The sequence below is a fragment of the Mandrillus leucophaeus genome, unplaced genomic scaffold (assembly GCF_000951045.1).
Source record: "Mandrillus leucophaeus isolate KB7577 unplaced genomic scaffold, Mleu.le_1.0 Scaffold686, whole genome shotgun sequence".
NCBI lineage: Eukaryota > Metazoa > Chordata > Mammalia > Primates > Cercopithecidae > Mandrillus > Mandrillus leucophaeus.
Window position 1 is genome coordinate 897,287 of NW_012107430.1, and position 21,364 is coordinate 918,650.

At 36.0% G+C, this 21,364-nt stretch overlaps 1 protein-coding gene across 3 annotated transcripts in view; it reads right to left on the reverse strand.

Annotated features, from left to right (window-relative positions):
• Window positions 1-21,364, reverse strand: part of FGFR1OP2 (FGFR1 oncogene partner 2) — a 29,975-nt gene that overhangs the window by 5,518 nt on the left and 3,093 nt on the right. The window contains exons 2-6 of one of the 3 annotated variants that reach the window (XM_012002410.1): window positions 9,188-9,345; window positions 8,614-8,762; window positions 6,250-6,367; window positions 4,812-4,954; window positions 1,975-2,088 (exon numbers count right to left, since the gene is read on the reverse strand). In XM_012002410.1, the coding sequence (XP_011857800.1) occupies window positions 1,975-2,088; window positions 4,812-4,954; window positions 6,250-6,367; window positions 8,614-8,748 (510 nt within the window). In that variant the 5' untranslated portion in view covers window positions 8,749-8,762; window positions 9,188-9,345. The remainder of the gene's footprint in view (window positions 1-1,974; window positions 2,089-4,811; window positions 4,955-6,249; window positions 6,368-8,613; window positions 8,763-9,187; window positions 9,346-21,364) is intronic. The other 2 variants (XM_012002409.1, XM_012002411.1) reach the window with 2 other exon arrangements.

Here is a 21,364-nt window from a genome sequence, read left to right on the forward strand (position 1 = left end):
ATGTTCCCTGATCTGAAGAAGCTTACAGTCTAGTGAAAGAGACAGACAAAAAAAGGTTTAAAATCAACAGAAACTTGAGAATAATCATTTTCTCAATGAACAGCTTCTATAGACCATTATTCACTGGCAATTGAGAGATATTTTATCATATTGAGCCCAAGACTTAAATATAAAAGTGAATAACTCCCCAAATAAACATTGTCTCTTCAGTAATTATATATATATTTTTTGTAAAAAGGATTTTACAGTACTCCAAGAAACCCACGGAACTAATAAGCTGGAAGAAATGACAATAGTATCTCTGGCAAACCACATTTAATAACCTCTTAACCAACAAAAATGTAGGTCCTTCTAATGGGGAAACCTAAACATTGCTAGTACTCAGCAAGAAGGTACTAGAAAAGGCTAATCTGTGCTGTCCAAAACAATCTTATTTAAACTTAATTAAAATCAATACACTTTTAAAAATTAACAATTCAGTCCCTCAATTGCATTAGTGACACTGCAAGTGCTCAACAGCCACATGTGGCTACTGGCTTCCACACTGGACGGCACAGAGAAAAAACATTCCCATCATTTCAGAAAGTTCTACTGGATAGTTTTGAATTAGATTATGGTAGGAAGAATGATACGAAGAAAAATATGTCATATTCTGCAAGTTAATCATTAAAATTCCTCCCATTGTCAAGGAAGTATAATATGTAAAAGCAGGTAAGTACAGATCATTGCAGCAGCAAACTGAGTAAGGGTAATGAGTAAAAATTTTGAATACCAACAGCATGCTCAACTTATGATTTGGTCAGTCCTATGGCACTGACCTAAGTTAAAAAACTACACAGAAAGCAAGTATTTCTTTCCCTTTTCTTATGAGATAGTCTCGCTCTTGTTACCCAGGCTGGAGTGCAATGTCCAGACCTTGGCTCACTGCAACCTCCCCCTCCCAGGTTCAAGCAATCCTCTTGCCTCAGCCTCCCGAGCAGCTGGGATTACAGGAACCCGCTACCACGCCCAGCTAACTTTTGGTATTTTTAGTAGAGATGGGGTTTCACCATGTTGGTCAGGCTGGTCTCCAATTCCTGACATCAGGTGATCCGCCCACCTCAGCCTCCCAATTACAGGCATGAGCTACCAAGCCTGGTTGAAGCAAGTATTTCCTTGCCTTTAAAATAGAAGGAAAATAACTACTGATTGTTTCAGTACCAAGTCTAACAAAGCTCATCATGAGAAAAAACCCAATACTTCAAGTAGGACAGCATTTTTACAGGCCAGGGTAATGATTCACTTATTAACTATAAAATCTTCAGAGAAGTATCACAGACTTTTTAACAAGCACAAGAGGCAAGATCTGTGCTTTCAAAACTGTCTGGAAGACAAGAAGTATCACCAACATAACCCTTGAACTGTCCTGAAATGTCTTTCGTTTCTAACTCCCTGTCTAGGTTTATTCCTCCTTTATTCAATAAAGACCTGCAACAAGTGAGTTAAAAAAAAGTCGAGACACAATGGAGAGAGCACTACTATACTTAATCCTAACATCTAAACAAAGGCATTTTAATTTCATTTGCAAAATCAAAGGACTACAAACTATCCACAATCTGAATTAAAACATTTAATACTTTGACCAAAATTTTTATGAAATCTGGTTAAAATTAATGCCAAGAAAACATCTTTGATGTCCAGAAAGGAAATGACTGTTTTACAGCAACAGCTAACAAGAGCAAATAAATAAAGAGTTGGACTGAATAACCTATAAAACCTGCAAATATCTAACAGGCTGTACATAACACACAGAAAATTAATGAGAGATTTAAAGTTTCTACACTGAACAGCATGGCTATTAATGACACAACATTCTTTTAACGAATCTCATTTATTTGCTGATCTAATCTGGGAGGGAAATTCAACGTAAAAGAACTTTTGAAATGGACCCCCCTTCCATCCACACCCCAAAAGTTGACTGTTTATTTAGTGTACATTCTGATTTGCTTCCAAGTGCCTTCTCTCCAGTCCATGTTGAGGTGCTTCAAGGATGTGTCGAGATGCATCAAGGAAGAATCCTTCGGACTTGTTACGATGTACCATGTCAATCTGTAGTATAGAGTCATTATAATGTTAATACGGATATCATCCGTAATTTAAAAACTGAATGAGTGTTAGTTCATGCGTGTTAGCCAACTGTTTGAAATGTTTGCTTTTTTAAGATTTCCAAAAAGGCATCTGTTCAAAAATAACATGAAAATCATTATTTGGGTAAAAATGAGCTCTCAAACTTTCTACTGATTTTTTAAGTATGTGCTCAAAAACTTCTAGGTAAGGGCAAAGTTCTGTATTACAACAGTCTCGAAAGGATCTCTTACTCCAATCCAAAATGCTGTTATCTGTAACTCTGTTTCTTAGCCCTAAATGTGTTGTAAAATTACTTTTGTGTTTAGGCATATCAGAGCACTAGTACCTAAACACATCCTAGAATACCATACTTTTTGTGCTTTTATTATATACAAGTTTCTCTGCCCATTCACTTCTGCTTGTTTACCTACCTGCCCATAATTAATTCAAGGCTGGACTGAGACAGATTTTCTTCCCTTCCTTGACACCGTTCCAGATTTTCCTTATGACAGTTAATATTGCTCCCTCTAGCATTCCAGTAACAATTCATATCTCTACTTTGGGATTCATGATACCCTCCCTTATACAGGTTGTTATGTTTGTGTCTGCATCTCCCACTATACTGCAAGCTTGTACATTCATCTTATTATTACCCATAACTAATCCAGTGCAAGTATTAATGTTTGTTTAATTAAGTCAAAGTGTCTCCTTTTTGGGAAAAATCAAAATCACAAACATTAATATGTATTAGTGAGAATTAATAACAAGTAACTGAATAGTCATTTTATGGGAGGCAAGGATCATCTGAACTTAGATGAAGAATTCAGTCTACATAATAAAAAAGGATGGCTTACAGCTATCTTAGGAAATGTTTAACCTTACTAATTAATAAACCAGCTCTGGTGAATAGTAAAATCTAATGCATTTTAGAAAACATTTGCTTCTGTCATAGTTGCTACCAGATGAGATGGTATTCTTCCCTTGAGATCCTTAACATTTTATTTTTAGGTTATAAAACATACAAACCTTTTAGAAATTCTCAAGATTACATTTATTTTACTAATAATACTAAGTCAACTCCTCTTAGTGCCTTTAAAAAAGTCTTAGTTATTACAGTTATTATTATACCTTTAAATTTAAATGATTTTAGAATGGTCTCATTAACAATAGTTACATTTTGTATTCAAAAGATCACCACTTAAACATCAACGGATTGCCATTTGATTAGGAGATGAATAGCATAATTAGAAAACTTTGTTTTTTAATTAAACACAGATTTTTAATTTATTATTTTACTGGTTGACGTAAGAGGTACCTATCATTAGGTTTTCTAATATATAAAGGCATATAAAGAGCTATTTGATAGGTATTTAATTCTAATAGAATTAATTACTAATAAGTGAAAAACACCTACAAGCACCAAAATGGAAGAAGTAGTTTAAAGAATCTAAAATGTGTTTCAATAATAGAGAAATATAAAAAGATGTCCTTTCCTATTTCTGCTGTAACAAATGGGGAAAAGAAGGCTCATAATCACTATTTCTTAAATAATATTGATAATAATAGTCAGATCATCATTATCTAATACAGATAACAGCTTAGTTTCCATAATCTAGTTTAATATTTTTATTTCATATCAGCAACTAAAACTCAGTTTAAAATAAATATAAGTGAGAAAGGATTATTCTACTTGTCTTCATAGCAGTTGCCATAAAATATGGAGCCATACCAAAGGGAATAGACACAGGGATGACAAAGGGATGAAAAGGAGGTAAAACACTAATTTCTAACTACTTCAGCTTTGTTTCTAAAAAATGATGTCAATTGGTATATAATACTGGGGCAAGGGAGCAAAATTTTAATATGTTGGTTCTTCTCCTCAACCCCATGTTTTTTCCATTATAATAAACAAGATGATTTATAGTCTGGATGAATTAGCCTTATTCAGAAAACAGTCCTAAGAAAAACAAATCTACATTAAACTGCTTTCAGGTTTTAAAAAAAAGTTTTCAGTATTTTTTGTTTATGCAAGAGAAGTCAATACACAAATTTATTAACAAAAAAATTATTAAAAAATTATGTTTTTTAAGAGACAGGGTCTCACTCGGTTGTCTAGATGGGAGTTGGCATGACCATAGCTCACTGTAACCTCAAACTCCTGAGCTGAAGTGGTCTATCCACCTCAGCCTCCTGAGAAGCTAGGACTGCAGGCATGTGCTACCACACCCAGCTAGTATTTTTACTTTTTGAAGAGATGGAGTCGCACTATGTTGCCCAGGCTGGTCTTGAACTTCTGGCCTCAAGCGATCCTCCTACCTTGGCCTCCCAAAATGCTGGGATTATAGGCGCGAGCCACCATGCCCAGCCTTTTAAGAAATATTTCTTAAAAGCATATAGCCCTACAAAAATAATGTTGAATAGAACAGACTTACCTTTATATCCAAAATAAAATTTATTTTTCAATGTACAAATTAAAGTTTCTAAGAAACAGTAAGAGTTATAAATCAAACAGAAAATGATACATAACAAGCAAGAAATGGAAAAATAAGAAAAAGGAGAAAATGGCAATTAAAAAGATGAAACATTCAACATCATGTTAAAATGCCATTACTAGATACCTGTGATTTTTTACAAAAAAAATCTGAACACAGGATAATCAATCGTCTCTCTTTTCCATTTCAGGTCACATTTATAGAATGAATTACCTTGGAGTGCTGCTCTTTTAACTTCATTATTATACCCGGATCATCTTTTTTGCTAGCCATTAGCAATCTGAACATTTGTTCTCGATACTTGCTCATTATAAGTTCCAAGGCCGACTGATGTTCTTCCAGAGATGTACGCAATTCTATCAAGAATAATATTGTACTTTATTCCAACTTGAGTTAAAAGTACATAAAATTTTCCACTAAGCAACTTATGAATAGGACATTTTAAAAAGAAAACACAATGCACAAAAATCTAGCCATATAACAATAAGAGACACCAAATGAAGTCCCTTATTAGATTTCTGAATGAGCATTTTAACCTTATTTTTTGAGAATCATTTCAACAAAGATGTACTAAACAGCAATTAAATACCAGCCCAGGCTCTCTCTATATTAATAACAAAGGGCCACAGACCTCAAGAGTCTAGCAGAGAAAACAAGCATGTGGTTGGTGCAGAGTGGAGTGTCAGTCAAATAGATTTAAGAGATATCTGTGGGAAAAAATTGGTGGAAGCTTTGTAAAAGTACAGTGTGAGTTCCCTCAGTTGAAAAGTGAAGGAATGGACCTTCTAAGCAGCGAGGCATGAAAACAGAGGATGTGTTTAGGAAGTGATTTGTGTTGGCAAGACCAAAGAGTTCACGGTGAAGAAAGCTGTGGGAATAAGATTAAAAAAAAAAAAAAAGGCAAAAAAAAAAAAGGCTGGGAATTGATTTTTAGGGTCCCTGTAAAAGGTAAACATATACCATGAAAGTTCTTAGGCAAAAGAATTACATGATCAGGGCTGGGCGCAGTGGCTCACGCCTGTAATCCCAGCACTTTGGGAGGTCGAGGCGGGCGGATAACAAGGTCAGGAGATTGAAACCATCCTGGCTAACACGGTGAAACCCCGTCTCTACTAAAAATACAAAAAATTAGCCGGGCGTGGTGGCAGGCACCTGTTGTACCAGCTACTTGGGAGGCTGAGGCAGGAGAATGGCATGACCCCAGGAGGCGGAGCTTGCAGTGAGCTGAGCTAGCACCACGGCACTCCAGCCTGGGTGAAAGAGCAAGACTGCGTCTCAAAAAAAAAAAAAAAAAAAAAAAAAAAGAATTACACGATCAGATTGATTTTTGAAATATCAATCTGATGGTCATATTGAAGACAGCTTGGACTGGAAGGGAGAAGAGAGACCGGAATCAGGGAGATAAGTTTGGACATTTCAGGCAAGAGACTGAGCATCTAATCTGGGGGCCAATGCAGTGGGACTGCAGAGAATGAAGCTGAGTTATTTCATAGCTAACAACAGCAGTGCTAACTGGATTATTGAGGATGAGAATCTAAGAGGATGTCAAGCCAGGCAGACGTTCAAATGTGGGACAGGATAAAGAGCAATAAATATGATTCAGGAATACAGACTAGAAACGGGATTAATGTCAAAAAGTAACGTATCTTGCCTTTGTTTTCTTGTTGCAATTCTCTGATTTGTCTGTTTTCTTGCTGGATTCCCATAACTAATGTGGACCGTGGCCGATGTCTTGCGACTTCATTAAGTTCTTGAATTTCTTCCTGATACTAATGGGGAAAAAACATGCAGGATGAAAATATCTGCAAATATATATATCTGATATATAAATACAAATATATCTGAAATATACATATAAACAAATATCTGATAAGAGCTTAGAATCCAGAATGTATAAAGAACTCTTACAACTCAACAATAAAAGGAAAATAACCCCATTTTTAAAAGTGGCAAAGGATTTGAATAAACATTTATCTAAAGAAGATATACAAATGGCCAATAAGCACATGACAAGATGTTTAATTAAAATAACTAGTCATTAGGAGAATGCAATTCAATATATCCCACTAGGATGATTATAATGAAAAAGACAATAACAATTGTTGGAGAGGATGTGAAGAAATTGCAACCTTCCATACATTGTTGATGGAATGTAAAATGACGTAGCTCAGGGGTGTCCAATCTTTTGGCTTCCCTGGGCACACTGGAAGAAGAATCGTCAGGCCGCACATAAAATACACTAACACTAACGATAGCTGATGACCTTTTTTTAAAAAAAAAAAAAATCTCATAATGTTTTAAGAAAGTTTGCAAATTTGTATTGGGCTGCATTCAAAGCCATCCTGGACCATATGCAGCCAGCAAGTCACAAGTCGGACAAGCTTGGTGTAGCTGCTTTGGGAAACAACGTGCCAGATCCTCAAAAAATTTAACAGAGTTATTACGTGACCCATCCATTCTACTTCTACATATATACCCAAGAAAACTGAAAACATATGTCCACACAGAAACGTGTACACAAATATTCATAGTAGCATATACTCTTACCAGCCAAAAAAGTAAAATAATCCAAATGCCTATCAGCTGACGAATGGATAAGCACAATGTGCTGTATCCTTACAATGCAATATTATTTGGTAATAAACAGGAATGAAGTACGGATAACATGCTACAACATAGATGAACCTTAAAAACATTATGTTAAGAAGCCAATCACAAAAAGCTGCATATTTTATCATTTCATTCATATAAAATGTCCAGAATAGGCAAATCCATACAGACAGAAATATTAAGGGTTGCCAGAGACTGAGGAAAGGGGAAACTAGAGAGAGACCACTGATGGATGCAAGGTTTTGTGGTGATGAAAATGTTCTGGAATCAGATAGTGGTTATACTGTATAACCTGCAAATGTGTACTAAAATCTAATGAACTGTACCCTTCAAAAAAGTAAATTTTATGGTATGTGAATATCTTAATAATAATAATAGCACATGTACAAAAGAAATGCAGAAAGACTTTCCATTAAGAAAATGAGAATCTTATTTTACAATTGCACTAATTTATTTTCAAGGCATTCTCACGAGACACTTAGTAATATATTCATTATAACACTCCTGGTTCTTAACTTCAGATGTGAAACTCCCTTTTTAACAACTCAATACCAGATACATGTTCACTGAAGTGCCTGAGTCTAGCTGGACAGTTGGTTAGGGATGCAGGTAATCTGTTTAGGGCAACACAGTTGTAAAACCAAATAACTAAACTTGCTCCACTATTTCCAGTAGCTTTGTTAAAAATACTATCCCAGAATTGCTTCCTTTTACAAAACAGATGAGGAGAGTTAGCTGTGAATATACATTCTCCTCCTCTGATTTCCATCATAATGTCAAAGATTTTATAATTTTCTTAAATGACTTGAAAATTTTTACCAGAAGGTTAAAATAGTGTCTAAACTCCATGGCCCATGGGAATATTCTGTTACACAACAGTAAAAATAGCAAGAAGAAAGCCCTTTTTATGTATTCTTTAATTGGTAGCATTGAATGAAAAATAAGGCAGCAAGTATGGGTATAATAACTGCACAGAGTGTAAATCACATATTACCTTGCATCATTTTCAAAAGCTATTTTGTTGTTAAACAGCATCACCTTAAGTACTTTTATAAAGAAAAATATGAACATTTCCACATTATACAAGACAGAACAAAATGTGTACCAACATTAGTAAAAGGTATTATCTGGTCTCTGTCAAATGTTTCTAGATCTAACAAATTCATTTATTTTCTAAACTCAAATGCAAACTTTGTCAGCAAAATAAGTGATCAAATCTAGAGTTTAGAAATATATGTCCATGTATGTCACCTGAACACGACAAAATTAAAGTAAATCTGAAATACACAGGTCAAGCTACTTTAAAATTTTAGAGAATGTTGAAAAAATTAGATACTAATTAGCCAGCAATACATAAATGTCAATGACTGCTTTTGATAAATGGAATGAACAAGAAAAATCAAACCTGTTTCATGGCTTCTACTCGCTTGTTGAGAGCTGTGGTTTGCTCAATCAGAGATTCTGCGGCATCGTCATGATCTCTTAATCTTTCAACAAGAGCTTTAGCATCAGCAAGTGCCTTCTCAATTGTGCAACTCATTTCTAAAGATATATCTATAATTAAAATTAAAATCAAGACTCAAAGTCAACATATCTATTTTAGTTTCAGGTCAACACAGATATGCTTCTTAAGACACATTTGTTACAGTATTGTTCACTGTCCAGGGAGGAAAAAACACCTAAGAACACTGGTTTTGCTTCTGTTAGGATGGTACAAACTTGAAAGTAAATTTACACTGCTACAGAAAAATTAGAACACAGTTAAAAGATTTACAGATGGAACTAGAGTGTATTTAAAACACTCAGAACTTACAGTGGGGAAAAAAGTACATGTCCAGTGAAGATAACGTTATATAGAAATTTGCCCTTTATGAGGGCATTCCCTATCTTGTCACTTTTGAGAAAGATCATTTGGTTCGTTGTTCTGTATTCTGGGGTCAATGACCATCAGATCTCTGACTGTAAGAATGCTTCCTAACCTCTGCTTGGTCAGGGGACTTGAGACACCGTTCACAAACACTGCTGACCAGCCAAAGTGGCCTCAATGTGTCATGCTACATCAAAGTCTCAACCTCCTCTTGGAAGAACTTTTGCTTCTTACATAAAGTTGCATTATAATTCTAACGCTTGCGTCTTCCTTAGTAAATTGCAAAAAAAGAGTTTTGACTTAGGACAAAACTGGTAATTACAGGAAACGTCCAATATGTTAAAATCAGTAAGTAATATGTTTAAGAGTAGCTGAAAAAATTATGAGACAAAACATGAAACAGTCAATTGTCAGCTTCTTCAACTGGTATGCAGAAACCTCAAACAAAATTTTAATAATTTTAAACAGTCTCTTTCCAAAACTTAAGTTTCTTCTGAAACTTACCCTCCTTGAAATCTTTTATCTTTCTTTTTTTTCAATTTGAAATAGAGTCTCGCTCTGTTGACCAGGCTGGAGTGCAATGGCATGATCTCAGCTCACTGCAAGCTCTGCCTCCCAGGTTCATGCCATTCTCCTGCCTCAGCCTCCCAAGTAGCTGGGACTACAGGCACCCGCCACCACACCTAGCTAATTTTTTTTTATTTTTAGTAGAGACGGGGTTTCACCATGTTAGCCAGATGGTCTCGATCTCCTGACCTCATGATCTGCCCACCTCGGCCCCCTCAAAGTGCTGGGATTACAGGCGTGAGCCACCATGCCCGGCCGAAATCTTTTCTTTCTACTAAGTTTTACCTAACTTTCAATGCAAGCCATCCTTTCTTCAGAGTTTTCTCAAAAAATAAAATCACACTAAATTACCAGGCCAGAAGCCAGGTCTACAGAAGTTAAATTAAAACTTTGGTGTAGATCCAAGTGAAGGGTTATAAACAAAGATTTTCATTAACTTTAGTAAAACAGCGATTTGCCACAGAATTCAGGACTCTGTTATGTAACACTGCCCTGGACTACAGATCTGTACTAGTTCAATTAATAATTATCCCCTCCAATACACACCCACACACACACCCACACACACACAAAGCAACAAGTAGAAAAGAGAAGATTTAAATAACTCAACAGTATAAAACATTTCATAAAACATACTAGGCAATTTCAGAAGACTTTCTCCTGTTATTTAAATCGCCAATTTAGAAAATGTCCAATATATGACCAGACATTTCCATGGAGCCTTAAGAAGTAAACAAGCTGGAAATTAATATAACTTCTGGCTCTCTAGAGAAAACAACCACAAGATTTGTCTTGTAAGATTCAGGAGGTTTAGATAAGGATACCTGAAAATATGACAAGTAAAAGGGCCGTTAAAGGAACCAATATTGTCTGATACTGGCTAATACCCAAAAGGACAACTACCCAAAATCTATCCAAAGATGCTGCTCTGAGACAGCCATTAGCGCCCAACAATACCCTGTACTTCCTCTAAATTTCCAAAGGGAATTATCTAAAAGTGTAGATAGACAACTTTCTTACTTGTTAAGCAAGTTAACATAAATGGGTTAAATGGACATCACTACAACTCCATTAATCCCATCACTATAGAACATCAGATCCTTCTTAGTAAGCTTTTAAAGCTGTCTGTAAAGCAAAATTAAAAAAAAAAAAAAAACAAAAACAAAAAACAGGACAGGTGCTGACTTGTAATAAGAAAAATGAAATAACCAAAAAAAAAAAAAGGTTTTATAGTAAAAATAATAGGTTGTAACAGATGGTGAAAAAAATAAAAGACAAATCTGAAATTCTACAACAAATTATAAAAGATTTGAGAGAAAATAAAGTTTATCTTGGTTTAATATAACTCTCTTGGTTTAATAGAACTCTCTAACGGTCCTAATCTGTAAATGATATTGCTGGGACCACAAGAAGAACCCTTCTTTATTCACTAAAGCATAACATCTACAAATGCAATAGATAGGATCTGTTTCCAAAAAAAATGCAGTAAGGTCCTATATATGATCAGATAGCTAGACAGCCTTCAGTCTAGACAGTCTTCCTACATAATCATAGATCTTTTTGAGTACAAAAATAGTACACTGTGTTCAGGGAGCATTAACAACATGACATCAAAAACCCCACCTGCCTATTATATTGCGTACCTTAGGCTGGGTGCACTGGCTCACTCAGCACTTTGGGAGGTTGAGGAGGGCAGATCACTTGAAGTCAGGAGTTTGAGACCAGCTTGGCCAACATGGTGAAACACTGTCTCTACTAAAAATACAAAAATTACCTGGGTGTGGGGGCACACGCCTATAATCCCAGCTACTCCGGAGGCTGAGGCAAGAGAATCGCTTCAATCTGGGAGGCAGAGGTTGCGATGAGCCAAAATTGCACCACTGCACTACAGCTTGGGCAACAGAGACTCTGTCTCAATAGATAAATAAATACATACATACATACATACATACATACAAAAATTAGCCAGGTTTGGTGGGGAGTGCCTGTAATCCCAGCTATTTGGGAGGCTGAGGCAGGAGAATCGCTTAAACCTGGGAGGCGGAAGTTGCAGTGAGCCATAGCACCACTGCATTCCAGCCTGGGCCACAGAGTGAGGAGCCGTCTCAAAAAACAAAAAAAACAAAAAAAAAAAAAGAAAGAAAGAAATCGTATACCTTAATTCAGTAGCTACGGTTTAGCTTCCCTGCCTCAGAGCAATTATAAACTTCAACTGAATTAATCAAAGCATCTTCAGAGGTTATACTAGGTCTTTAAACCTCAGGTTACCATGCATAGTAAATCCCTGTTGCTAAAGGAAACCACCCAAAATTTCTGTCACTTGAGTAATTATGAAATATTGTTACTCTCTCTTTTTCACATTACCATCCACTGGTGTAACAGTGTTAATTCAACAACTTTTACCTACTGCAAGGAAAATCTCATGATTGTGATTCCATAACTCAAGAAGTATTCAAGTCCAAAACAAAACTTTTGAATTTTCTAGTACCAAATCCTGACTTTACTGTTTGTTAATGGGTTTTATCTTAAAAACAAAAATCAGCAATATCAGGCTTGATATGCAAGAGGTACATCAGTTACTGTGGTAAAATTCAATTTCTTACCAGAAGCTAGACTGAACAAGTGACTTAACTGTAGTCCACTAAGATAGAGCAACTTACTAAAAGTAAATATATACACGAATAGCTGATATGCTTTTAGAATAATTCACTTCTCTGAAATGCTGCAAAGAAAAGAGTTTCCTCCGATATCCTTTAAAAAACAATGAATACATTAACTACTTGATGGCTTGATGGTAGCTGCCTAATATAACTGCTATCATAAAGGTAGAAACAATATTGTAGATACCACAGAAATACCTTAAAGTTCATTACTATAAGCGGGATGCTTTGACTAAACATCGTTATGCAAAGGCCTCATATGAAACTGTAAAATAAATCCATGAAGAAGTTCAAAGATTCCATGACAGATATACAAAATTTGGCCTGTCAAGTTTCAAAAGAACCATATGACCATCAAGTTGTAAGATCCATAAAGATAAAAACTGTCACAACCAGAATGGCTACTTGATAGTACCACATAACACCTCAAACAGGGTCAGGCATGGTGGCTCACTCCTGTAATCCCAGCACTTTGGCAGGCTGAGGCAGGTGGATCACCTGAGGTCAGGAGTTCGAGACCATCCTGACCAATATGATGAAACCCCATCTCTACTAAAAATACAAAAATTAGCTGGTGTGGTGGCATGTGCCTGTAATCCCAGCTACTCAGGAAGCTGAGATAGGAGAATCTCTTGAACCCGGGAGGCGGAGGTTGCAGTGAGCCGAGATCGCGCCATTGCACTAGCCTGGGCAACAAGTGCAAAACTCCATCTCAAACAAAACAAAACCTCAAATAGATATTACTCTATGAAACATTTCATTTAAGTAGAAAAAAATGGCCACAATATTAAACACAGATGGGAAAACTTACCTTGCATAGCATAGGATATTGGTCAATTCATGCTTCACTTATAAATAAATTTAATCTGGAAAAATTGTAGGCCAGGTGTGGTGGTGCACGCCTGTAATCCCAGCACTTTGGGAGACCGAGGTGGGTGGATCGCCCGAGGTCAGGAGTTTGCGACCAGCCTGACTAACATGATGAAACCCCGTCTCTACTAAATACAAAAATATTAGCAGGGTGTGGTGGCACCAGCCATCTGAGCTACTTGGGAGGCTGAGAAAGGAGAATCGCTTGTACCTGGGAGGTGGAGGTTGCAATGAGCTGAGATCATGCCATTGCACTCCAGCCTGGGCAACAAGAACGAAACTCCATCTCAAAATTAAAAAAAAAAACTGTAATGGTAAATCAAGGACTAAAACCATTCCTAAACAACTTTCTAAACATCTCTAAGATTTTATAGAGTTGCCTCTATCTTTTAGAAATATTATTATTTTTAAAATTTTAATTATTTTTAGAGATGAGGTCTTGCTGTCACCCAGGCTGGAACTCCTGGACTCCAAAGACCCTCCACTTCAGTCCGCTGAGCAGCTGAGACTATAGGTGCATGCCACCATGCCGGGCAATATTGTTAAATATACTAGTATGTTTATGTTATGAATCCCTTAGAAGAGTCCCCTATTGAAAAGACGCAATATTCACAATCACTGAAATACTATATTTTGTGTATTTTCCCAAGGGCATTCTAACTTGTCATCCAATAATATAAAAACATATTTAACTGCAATAGTTGAAACTTATACATTTCGACGATGTAACACTTTGCTTCTTTCTAAGAAACTTTGTCTTCACCATTCCCAGTCCTCAGGAAACCCCACGTAGGAGTTTCCAACAAGATCTAAGTCCAGACACATTGTCATCACATTTCCGAAAACTAAAGACAAAGAAAAGATCTGGAAAGCAGCCACAGAAAAATGATACATTACTCATACAGAACAATTTGAGTAGCTGTAGGTTTCCCATCAGAAATGAAGGCCAGAAAAAAGTAGAACAACATTTTCAAAATGCTGAAATAACAGACCTATCAACCCAAAACTCTATCTCCAGCAAAAATGTTTCATATATGAAGGTAAAATAAAAATCATTCTCAGCTGAAGAGAAAGAAGAATTTATTTCCAGTAGACTTATTATAAAGAATAATCTAGTTAGAAGCAAAGCGTTGTCAGAAGGAAACTTAGAACATCAGGAACAAAGGGAGATCAACGGAAATTATAAATATCTGGGTAAATATTTTCCTCTTAGTTCTTTTAAATGTCTAATGTTTAAAAACAAGAATTATAATATTTATCTAACGAGATTTTTAATTTATGCAGGGAAATATATAACTACAACAAAAAGGGAGGAGGCTAAAAAGGCTTTTATAGTGATCAGATTTCTACATTTCACTTGAAGTTGTAAAAATAACAATTTTATGTAGACTTAAAAATTTACATATACTGTAATTCCTAAGAAATCCCTAAAATAACTGTACAGAGATAATAGTCAAAACTATAATAGGTTAATTGAAATGAATTAAAAAGTGTTCAATAACCCAAAAGACAGAGAAAAGGCAAAACAAAGGAATATCAAAGGAACAAAAAGAAAACAAATGGTAAGATGGCAGAACTAAATCCAAACATGTTAATAATTTCACTAAATATAAATGTCCTCAACACATGGATTAAGATAGATGATCAGAATTTTAAAAGAGGACCCAACTATGCATTATTTATATGAAATTCACTTTAAACATGATATGGGTAGGTTAAAAGTAAAAGGACAGGCTGGGCGTAGTGGCTCACACCTGTAATCCCAGCACTTTGAGAGGCTGAGATCGGAGGATCGCCTGAGCCCAGGAATTCAAGACCAGCCTGGGCAACATGGCAAAACGCTGTCTCTACAAAAAATTTAAAAATTAGCTGAGTTTGGTGGCATATGCCTGTAGTCTCAGCTACTTGGAACAGTGAGGGTGCAGTCAACCCTGGCTGTGCCACAGCACTCCTGCCTGGGTGACAGAGTGAGACCTTGTCTCCAAAAAAAAAAAAAAGTTAAAAGGATGGAAAATAGGATATATTATACAAATACTAGTCAAAAGAAAACCAGAGGGCTAACAACATGAAAACACGCTCAACATAACTAGCCATCACTGAAATGCAATTCAAAACCACAATGAGATATACCTACTAAGATGGCTATAATAGAAAAGATAGAAGTATTGGCTAGGATATAAAGAATGTGAAATGGTATAGCCACTCTGGAAAAGTCTGACAGTTACTCAAAAGGTTAAACATGTGATCCAACAATTCCACTCCTAGGTACACATCAAGAAAATGAAAGTATGTCAATGCAAAAAACTGTATGTGAATATTCACAGCATTATTCAACTGATAAATGAATAAATACGATGTGTTCATACAGTGGAATATTTGGCAAAAAAAAAAAAAAAAAAAAAGTAGGGGGGAATAATGTCCTGAAACAGACTACAACATGAATGAAAACTGAAAAAATTATGCTAAGTGAAAGAAGTCAGTCACAAAGACAATGTATGATGCCATTTATATAGTGTCCAAAAGAGGCAAATCTACAGAGGCTGAAAGTAGATCAGTGGATGTTTAGGCCTGGGGGAGTAGGAAAAGGTAGGAGGAACGGAAAGTGACTGTTAATGAACATATGGTTTCTTTTTGTGTGGGAAAAATGTTCTAAAATCGATTTTGTTGTGATGGTTACACAACTCTGAATACACTGAAAACCCTAAAAGTGTATACTTTAAATAGGTGAATAGTATGGTATGTGAATTATATCTCATAGAGGCGTTATATTTAAGAAAAGAGCTAGAGCGGCTATATAATATCAGACAAAGCCAGGTGCAGTGGCCCACGCCCATATAATCCCAGCATTTTGGGAGTCTGAGACTGGCGGATCGTGAAGCCAGGGGTTCCAGAACAGCCTGGGAAACATGGTGAAACCCCATCTCTACTAAAAATACAAAAAATTAACCGGGCATGGTGGTACACACCCGCAGTCACAGCTACCTGGGAGGTGGAGGTAGGAGGATCACCTAAGCCCAGGAGGTTGAGGCTGCAGTCAGCCATGATCATGCCACTACACTCTAGCCTGGGCAACAAAGTGAGACTTGCCTCAAAAAATAAATAAGTATCAGATAAAGTAAACTTCAGAGAAAAGAAAATTACTGGGACAGAGGAACATTACATGACGATAAAAAGCCCAATTCACCAAGAAAATATAAGCAACCTAAATGTATATACAACTATAATTAAAGAGCTTCAAAACACAAAAGCACTAACTCAAACAACTGAAGGGATATACAGGCACATCCCACCCTTACTGCTGAGAAATTAAACACTCCTTTCTCAGTAACTGGCAGACCCTGTACACAAAAATCAGCAAGAATATAGACAAAATGAACACCATCTACTAAATGGCTTGAATTGATATTTATGAAATGCTACAACCAACAACAGCAGAGTACACATTCTTTTTAAGTGCACAAGACATTCACAAGGATAGATCATATCCTGGATCACAAAACAAACCTTAACAAATTTAAAAGAACTGTAATCATACAAATTATGCTCTTTTTTGAGATGGAGTTTCACTCTTGTCACCCAGGCTGGAGTGCAATGGCACAGTCTCGGCTCACTGCAATCTCTGCCTCCTGGGTTCAAGCGGTTCTTCTGCCTCAGCCTCCTGAGTAGCTGGGATTACAGGCTCATGCTACCATGCCTGGCTAATTTTTGTATTTTTAGTAGAGATGGGGTTTCACCACGTTGGCCAGGCTGGTCCCGAATGCCTGACCTCAGGTGATCCACTCGCCTCGGTCTCCCAAAATACTGGGATTACAGGCGTGAGTCACCGCAACCAGCCAGTACAAATTAAGCTCTTTGATTACAATGAAATCAAACTAAAGTAAATAATTAAGATATAACAAGAAAATCTCCAAACACCTGGAAGTTAAACAATGTACTTCTACACAATAAGTCAAAAAGGAAGTCTCTGGAAATTAGAAGATACTTTGATCTAAATAAACATGAAAATACAAAATATCAAAAATTTTGGCATGTATGTAAAACTCTACTTTGAGGCAAATTTATAGCATTAAATGCTTATATTAGAAAATTAGAAAGATCTCAAATCAATTATATAAGCCTCAACCTTTAGGAACTTGGAGAAGAAGAGCAAAATAAACCTAAATTAAATAGAAGGAAATAATAAAGAGTAAAAATCAATGAAATTGAAAACAGGAAAGCAACAGAGAAAACCCAATGAAATCAAGCCAGTTCTTTGAAAAAAATAAAAATTGAAAAACCTCCTGCAAAATTAACCAAGAAAAAAGACAGCAGACATAAAGTACTAACGGAAAGAAGAAACAGGAAAGAAGAGATATTAGGAAAGACAAGATATCACTACAGGCCTCTAATTCATTCAAAGGATAAATGAATACAATAATAAATTCCATACACATGAATCGGATAATTTAAATGAAATGGACTAATTCTTCAAAAAACACAAACTACATAAAGTCACACAAGATGTAACAGACAACTATGAATAATCCTATTATAACTATTTTAAGAAACTGAATTTGTCATTAGAAATCTATAAAAAATCTCCAGACCTGGATGGATTCAAGGACAAATTCCATCACACATTTAAAGTAGTAACACCAATTATTATAGAATTTCCTAAGAAAAGAATAGAAGAAAAAGAAATACTTGTACTTTGAAACTCGTAAAATCATGTATTACTGATACCAAAACCAAAGAGAATACAAGAAAACCACAGACTAATATCCTTCATTAACATAAACAAAATATCCTTAAGGAAATATTTGTAACTCAAATTCAGCAACTCATAATGAGAGTAATATACCCTGACCAATGCAACTTTATCCCAGATTCAAGGCTGTCTCCAGTGTAATCCACCGAAGATGAAAATCACTTAGGCATACCAATTGGAGTATTATTTTAAAATTCAGCATCCTTTCATAATAAAAATTTTCTGCAAGCGAGGACTAGAAGAGGATTTTTTTAAACTGAGAAAGGGCATTTTCAAAAAACTTATAGCAAATATCATACTTCATAATGAAAGACTGACTGCTTTCCCAATAAAATTAGGAACAAGGGAAGGATGTCTCCAGTCACCAGTCCTGTTCAATACATTAGTGCAATAAGGCTAGGAAAGCGGGAGAAAGCATATAGGTTGCAAAAGGAGAAATAAAATGGCCCCTTTTCACAGCCAACATTGATGTCTATGTAGAAAACCCCAAAGAATCCAAAAAAGAACTTCTAAAACTAATATATGATTTTAGCAACGTCACAGGATACAAGCACAAGAATCAACTATTTTTCTATATACTGGCAACAAACAAATGGAAACCAAAACTTTTTTTTTTGTTAAACACACATTTACAATAGCAAAAAAAAAAAAAAGAAGAAGAAGAAGAAGAAAGAAAAGGAAAAAAAAAAAAACAAAACTGAGATTCCTGGGCATAAATTAAAACATATGCAAAATCTGTGCTGATAACTACAAAACGCTAATGAAAGAAACTAGAGAGGATCTAAATGAATGGAGAAACATACTGTGTTCAAGGACTGGAAGACTCAACATAGTAGAGAAGTTTTCTTTTTCTTTTTTTTGAGACAGAGTCTTAGTCTGTCGCCCAGGCTACTGGAGTGCAGTGGTTTGACCTCGGCTCACTGCAACCTCCGCCTCCCGGGTTCAAGCGATTCTCTTGCCTCAGCCTCCAGAGTAGTTGAGATTACAGGCGTGCGCCACCACGCCAAGCTAATTTTTGTATTTTTAGTAGAGGCAGGGTTTTGCCATGCTGGCCAGGATGGACTCGAACTCCTGACCTCAAGTGATCCTCCTGCCTCAACTTCCCAAAGTGCTGGGATTACAGGCGTGAGCCACCATGCCCAGCCGAAACGTCAAGTTTTCTGTAACTGTTCTACAAACAGTACAATTTCCAATCAAAGTCCCAGCAAGATTTTTTTAGAGAAATTGATAAGCTAATTCTAAAATTTCTATGGAAATGCAAAGAAACTAGATAAAACTATGAAAACAAAAAAAGTTGAAGAAACTATTTTTCAGAGTTTTTTTCACACTACCAAAGTTTAAGACTTACTATAAAGCTACTGCAATCAAGGTGGCATAGAGCTGAGAGACAGAATAAGTTTAGAAACAGGGCCATACAAAAATGACCAACTGATTTTTGAAAATGATGCAAAGGCAAGTCAAAGGACAAAGGTTGGCTTTTTCAACAAATGTTGTTGGAAGAACTGGACATCTATATGCCAAAAGTTTAATCCCAATGTAATTCTTACACTTTATACCAAAATTAACTCAAAATGGACCATAAGTCTAAATGCAAAATTAAAAACAATAACACTTCCAGGAAAAAATTAAGAGAAAATATTTGTGACCTGGGGTTAGGCAAAGGTTTTTGTAAACATGACACTAAAAGCATGATTCATAAAAGAAAAATTTGATAAACTGAACCTCATCAAAACCACAAACTTTTGTTCTGGGAAAGACACTGTTTAGAGAGTTTGAAAAGACAAGCTACAGGCTGGGAGAAAATATTTTCAAATTATCCAACAAAGGACTTGTATCTAGAATACATAAAAACCTCTCGAAACAGTAAGAAAATAATCCAAATAAAAATGAATAAAAGACTTTACTAGTGAACCAAAAAGATATGGACAAATAAGAAACAAGAAAAGATGTTCAACATCATCAGCCATTAGAGAAACGCAATTAGAACCATGATGAAACCTGCCCTCTTAAAATGACGATTTATTTCTGCATCAATACCACATTGCCTCAAATGTAACAGCTGTAAAATAAACTCTTGCTAATATGTATAAGTCACTGTTTTCTTCTTTAAAATTGCTTCACCTATTCTTTGCCTTCTCTCTAACCTAATTCTATCCAAATGGATCTCTAGAGTACCCTAAAGGAAAATCAAACTGTTAGGTAATAATTTTAATTAATTCAAACTGTTGGTAGCCTTCTGAATCTGAGCAATAACTACTTTATACTGTCATTTGGGCAAGAGGACAAGTGTTATTCCCATTTTACCAATGAGGAAATAGACCCAGGAATTCCAAATCTAAAAAGCTGAGCGGCTCACGCCTGTAATCCCAGCACTCTGGGAGGCCAAGGCAGGCGGATCACAAGGCCAGGAGATCGAGACGAGCCTGACCAACATGAAACCCTGTCCCTACTAAAAATGCAACAATTAGCCGGGTGTGGTGGCGCACGCCTGTAATCCCAGCTACTCGGGAGGCTGAGGCAGGAGAACTGCTTGAGCCCGGGAGGTGGAGGTTGCAGTGAGCTGAGATTGCGCCATTGCACCCCAGCCTGGGCGACAGAGCGAGACTCCAACTCAAACAAAAAAGCCGAATGACAGCGCCACAAAGAAAGGAAGGAGCCAAACTACTAACAAAAATAGAACTTCTGATCCCCAGTCTAGTGTCCTATTCTTAAGTCACACTGGATTCCCAGGGTTCTGTTTGCTTTTCACCTATATAGAAATCATTTCAATCTCATTAGGTGGAAAACAAAAGAAAGTAAATTCTCTGACCCTACCCCACAAATGGAACATCCAAGATATTTTTTAAAATTTTCAAGCTGCCATAGAAAAGAAATGGGAATGTATATGAAGGCAAATTTTAAAGAATAAAAAAAATTCAAATATTTTCCAGACTTAACAGCCTAGCAAGCAACCATTTTAATTAGGTGTCACAGTTAATTACAAGATTAATGAATGTTTACTGATTGGCTTTTTAAAATTGCAATTAACATCCACTTTATGAAAAACACTCTCTCCTCTCCAGATTGCATAATGAAATACTACTATCAAAATGAACTACATTTAAAATTTGTTAACTATAAAAACCTACCTATTCAGGGAAAGGAATTATAAACAGTAGATAGCTCAAAGCATAATTTTTTTAGCATTTCAGAAACACAGTGACAACAGTTTCTAAGAATTTGCATGTTCATTTCCTGTAAGTGAAACCACACAAAAGTTTAAAATATTTTTTAATATGCATTTACTTATCACCTTTTTTGAAGACCATTATGCTTCCCCTCTTTTTTGGCCAGGAAGTGGAGTGGGAGGAAGAAGACTGTTTTCCAAACTCTCTAACAAGTTTCAAATTTTAAAAAACAGACTTCATTGGGAGGCCGAGACGGGCGGATCATGTGGTCAGGAGAT